The sequence below is a fragment of the Macrobrachium rosenbergii genome, chromosome 58 (assembly GCF_040412425.1).
Source record: "Macrobrachium rosenbergii isolate ZJJX-2024 chromosome 58, ASM4041242v1, whole genome shotgun sequence".
In the NCBI taxonomy this organism is placed as follows: domain Eukaryota; kingdom Metazoa; phylum Arthropoda; class Malacostraca; order Decapoda; family Palaemonidae; genus Macrobrachium; species Macrobrachium rosenbergii.
The window spans coordinates 1665922-1670921 of record NC_089798.1 but is presented as its reverse complement, the minus strand read 5'-3'; the positions used below and the strand labels follow the sequence as shown (position 1 = coordinate 1670921).

General features: G+C 35.2%; 1 protein-coding gene across 3 annotated transcripts in view; it reads left to right on the top strand.

The window, feature by feature from the left end:
* LOC136837198 (putative neural-cadherin 2) overlaps positions 1-5000 on the top strand; it is a 1292835-nt gene that overhangs the window by 943085 nt on the left and 344750 nt on the right. The window contains exon 2 of one of the 3 annotated variants that reach the window (XM_067101869.1): positions 780-1089. The exons of the other annotated variants lie outside the window; for them this stretch is intronic. Coding sequence (XP_066957970.1) covers positions 1041-1089 — 49 coding nt within the window. The 5' untranslated portion in view covers positions 780-1040. The remainder of the gene's footprint in view (positions 1-779; positions 1090-5000) is intronic. 3 annotated transcript variants of the gene reach the window in all.

Here is a 5000-nt window from a genome sequence, read left to right as displayed (position 1 = left end):
TACATTCGTGGTCTACATGGATTTGTTATTTATTTTCCTCGGATACACATCAATTAGGTCTATAGAATCAAGTTCCTGAGTGCGCCCCATGCATTACTTTCATTACACATAAAAATGCAAGATGCTAGTGGCTGCCATGGATATTTAAAGACAAGATGAAACTGATTTATAAGTACAAAAACATTATAATCCTTCAACTCTGAGGGTAAACTTTCTTAAACATAAGTATCACATATTCAAAGTGCTGGAAAATATCTTGCTAGGTGCACGAAGTCGTTGCAGATTAGTCTGAGGTTTTTGCGTCCAAAGTTCTGTAATTTCTTCTTTTTGGAACTTGATCCGTCGGATGATTTTGTAGAGAAATAACAGAAGAGGAAATAAGGTACAATGGGAGAGAGAGAGAGAGAGAGAGAGAGAGAGAGAGAGAGAGAGAGAGAGAGAGAGAGAGAGATAATTGCTTTGGCTAGTGATAGATGTTTTTTATACTAAATTCAAAGAAAAGTGTGTTTTTTTTTTTTTGCAAACCCTAAACGAATAAAAACCATACTAATTAAAATAGTAGTAATAGTGATTACCAGCAATTGCTGGAATAATGATAGCAAAAGCACAGTACATTGATAATGATTATTACTACCATCATTTCTAAGGTAGTAGAAGAAGTAGTGTTTCTGGTGTTAGTGAAAGAGTAGTTTATATTATTTTTTTTATGTTGCATGTAAACAATTATATTAAAACGAAAAGAAAAATTATTTCTCGAATAACAAAGAATTTTTTTCCAGATTACAGATAAAATATGTAAACCCGGTGGGTGCAAATGTAAACACGTGAAAAGCAATAAACAAAATAAACAAATATTCATTTTTTTCGAATTCAAGAGTGCTAATGTGACAGGTGAATAGTAAAAACTGTGAAACCATAGTGATTAACCTTTGATGACAATGATTTGTGTGTTGTTCTACGAATGACAAGGCAGCGCTCGGTGTTGTCCGAATTTTCATATGACACAGCATCGACGTAGTCGGCCCCTTTATTGAAAAACAATGGATCCAGGAAAAATTTTTCAAATCATAACAAACAGTACTTTGTTGGGTGAGTATCAATTCACTTTAAATTATGTAAAGTATCGGTCATGTGGAGAGAGAGAGAGAGAGAGAGAGAGAGAGAGAGAGAGAGAGAGAGAGAGAGAGAGAGAGAGAGAGAGAGATTAATGTAAATATGGTTATGTAATGCCTCCAGCGTATGCGCTTTTGATATTGAACTTCACAAGGGGTATACAAAAAAAGTTCCTAATGAAGAAAATAATTAGAGTTCCATTTGTATGATCACGAAAAAAATTAATTAAAAGCTCATTGAGGTTAATTGACTGGGAATCCGGAATTATGTATACATAATTCCTAATTACCGTGACACGACATCATACCTAAAACGTGCAAAAGGAATAAAAGGCATCAGAATGTATATGATTTCCTAATTGACCTCAACACCCCTTTGTTATTAGTAACTCCCACAGGAATAAACAAATCATCTGTGAGAGTAACGGCTTTGGAAGAATTGCTAACTCCAACTTTTGATGCAATTCAGAAAGTAATGAAGCTTTGTGCATTTATTGTGTAAGCAAATAAATACCTAGATTTTAACTGAATTTTTTTATGAGAAATTGAATTTAATTTTTTGTCCAATGCTGTCGTAAGATTAAAAACTGGAAATTAATATTATAGAAAATATATTGTCCAATATGACAGAAAATACTGAAATAAAACATTTTATGTATGAAGCTTTAAATGTCAGTTCTAAAGATTCGATGACTCCGTTCTTTCTGGTGCAGATCATCATAAGAAGAATAGTAGGATTAAACAAGGAGTTGGGAAAATTATTAATGATAATAAATGCATACAGATGGGAAAAATTCTGACCCATGAAAAACAGAGTATTACGTTTTCCCCGTCACTGCCCCGGGAAAGAAAGAGGGAAGGAAACGGGACGCAAATGTATTTCGAGACGTACAGTATATGCACATGCAGCCGAATCACATAACAGAAACAATAAAGGCATAATAAAACCGGAGTGGAATACGGAGTGAATTCACCGGAAGAAAATTAGCGAGAGGAACACTGCTATAAAAGACATAACGGGGGGCAGAGCAACGGCTCCTCTTATAAAGAACACAGACATGAACATCCCAGGCGAGACGCTCGTGGGTATATTATCACCTACACTTTTCGGAAGGTAGAAATAAAATTGGTTGTTATCCATTCTCACATTTCGTCTCTCGAAATGGGCTTTGCTATGAGATTCCCCTCTGCCAGGTGCCGCTTCTACTGAATGTGTGTGGTTACACCACACTCGTGCATATATATGTGAATGAAGCTGCATATCTCACTTGACAGGCGGAAGGTTGTTTTGGGTTAAAAAGAGTAGTCCTTCTGACATGAAATCTAGACTTGGGAAATGAAACCGTATAAAGTTCATTATGATAAAACTGAGTTTCGCTTAATCCTCTTTATGGATCTTTTATTCTAGAGGGTGCTCGTTGCAAACTTTAATACTTTGACATTTTTAAATCGTTTCAGTGAATCTAATTTCAACTACAGAGTGGCTGAAAATTTACGAGGTAACGGCTAACTTCATCCCACTATATAATTTGTTATTCCGGGGATTACGATATGACATTGAAAATTGTTTAGATCAATAAAAGGGATAATGTCAAATTTACTAATAACTTGAGGATATAGCTACTGAAAATATTGACAACTAAACAATGAATAACTAAGCGAAAATGATTCTTTCAGACAATTTCCCATAGTAAAAATTATGATGGAAGAAGCATAATATTCAGTCATGGTATATAAGCTACGCAAGTTTTTGGAAAATGACGGGATAGTTGATAAGTGTCTTTTGCAATAAGTGGCCACTTAAAAGTTAATAACAATGAAGTTTTTATCATTATCGACTTTTTCATAAGATAAAGTCTTCAAAGGTATAAACAAACCTTATACTAAAGCAAGACATGATTTAAATTTTCCTGTAAATTTAGGTTCACTGACAATGAAGAGTTTTATTTAACAGAAAGCCATGATGTTCTTATCTAGAAATAACTTTCCAGAGATAAGCAACCACATGAATAAGTGAAAGTAGCTTTATTGTTTATTATGAACACAAATTTTTAAAGCTTGACCAACTGCTACGCAGTGTCATGATAACCATGCATATTAAACTGTAAAAACCTTATCTATTAAGTAAGAATTACACGGCAGTCACGCTTTTCACGCTTCCGAGATTCCTGGAAAAGGAAGTTATTACATCCCTTTCCAGGAATCCCAGTGGAGTGACTAACGTCCCCGTTACTTTTCATGGTGTTTGCAGCACTTTACTTTCTGGTAATAATGCACAATAATAGGCATAATATTCTGAAAGTGAGTAGATGTGATGCAGATGAGAAGAAATGCATGACAGTTGATCTTCTTGAAGAGAGAAAATTGGGTGCCTTGACATTTAGTGATCACAGTGATAATATCACTCCAGAAATGGATGTCTCAAAGAATTCTGCTCCGACAAAGGTGTAGGGACTTTATTATGCCTACCTTTTTCCAAAACGAAAGTAGTCAAGGTGCTGTACAGATGAAACGGAGGACGGATTTTATATCTTCAAGTAAATAAACAAATTTGAAATAGTCTCTGGGTTTTGCCTCACTCATTCTTATCTTGAAGACTGGATGCAAATACCTCGGCCTTTTTTTTTTTTTTTTGTAAGATGGGTAAATGTATACCATTATGAGAATTGCCTTTGACCAGTTGGCATGGATAACCTACATTTATCTTGAACCATGTAATAAGGAATTCGATGTAATTGTTTCGAAGTTAAGAATGGCGTGTTTCCTTAAGAAGAATGCAACATAAGTTTATAGATCAAAAGGGGAATACAGGGAGGGCCGGACAAATTCAGATTCTTGTGCTCGAGTGCTTAATGCATTGATTAGAGAGTGTTCAGGTGGTGTGACTCCTGGTAACAGAAGTGAGAATTATCCTTAGTCTCCTCTACAAGAGAGGTGTAAATGGTAAAACTGCTGAAGCCTGAAGATGCAAATTATGCAAATTAATTAAACATTTTATTTGGTCGTCAATTAATCCATTTCATTCAAAGATCAGAAACCTTGGTGGCAGACTTCGATGTTAGGCTTAAGCAGTACCCGGCCCCCAACCCAAAACGGCAACGCTGAATTTTTATGTATGGACCGTCCGTGTGAGCTAGGGTTTAGGCATAATTGAAAGTAAATGAAGAGCACATAAAATTTGGAGGTGAGGTCGCATAGACAGCAGGAAGTATCTACAGGCATTTAAGGATAGGAAGAGAAAATAAAAACCAGAAGAATGGTGGGGAAATAAAAGATTTAAAGGAGTAAAGAGAATATTATTTTGCAGTGCAGTTCGATGACAGCAGAAAAATCATAGCAAGACGAGGGATGGTGTATTCCAGAAGAAAGTGTGAGAGAAAAAGGGCAAATAACAAGAATACAGAAGAGATGGGGTATAGAAAGTTATTTTACCTAAAACTAAATGCAAAATGAAACATTAATGAACAACTGGTTCTCTGAATTAATGATGCAAATTGAAGGGATCATATCTAAAATGAATGTTGTTCTGGGTTGAAGGACTGGTTATAATCAAGATATATTTAATGAGAATGAAATAAAAGAAGAGATGAATGATGTACGAATGGAAAGTGATTTTACAAGATTCAGGATAAAAGGAAAGTAATTAAGAGGCTGAAGAATAGTGGCAGGAGTGAGATGCTGGGATGATGTTGATAGCAGGATACAGTAAACTGATCAGTTTTTGCAGGGTATGGACTGGTTATGAAGGAATAGGTGAGAGTAATAATTGTTCCTAGTAAAAAAAGTAAAGTTGACAAAGGTTACTCTAAGATTTGCATGTGCAAAGTAGAGGGTATATAGTAAAATTTTAATTGAGCCAGAAAAAGCGATGACAGCAGAAATGATTGG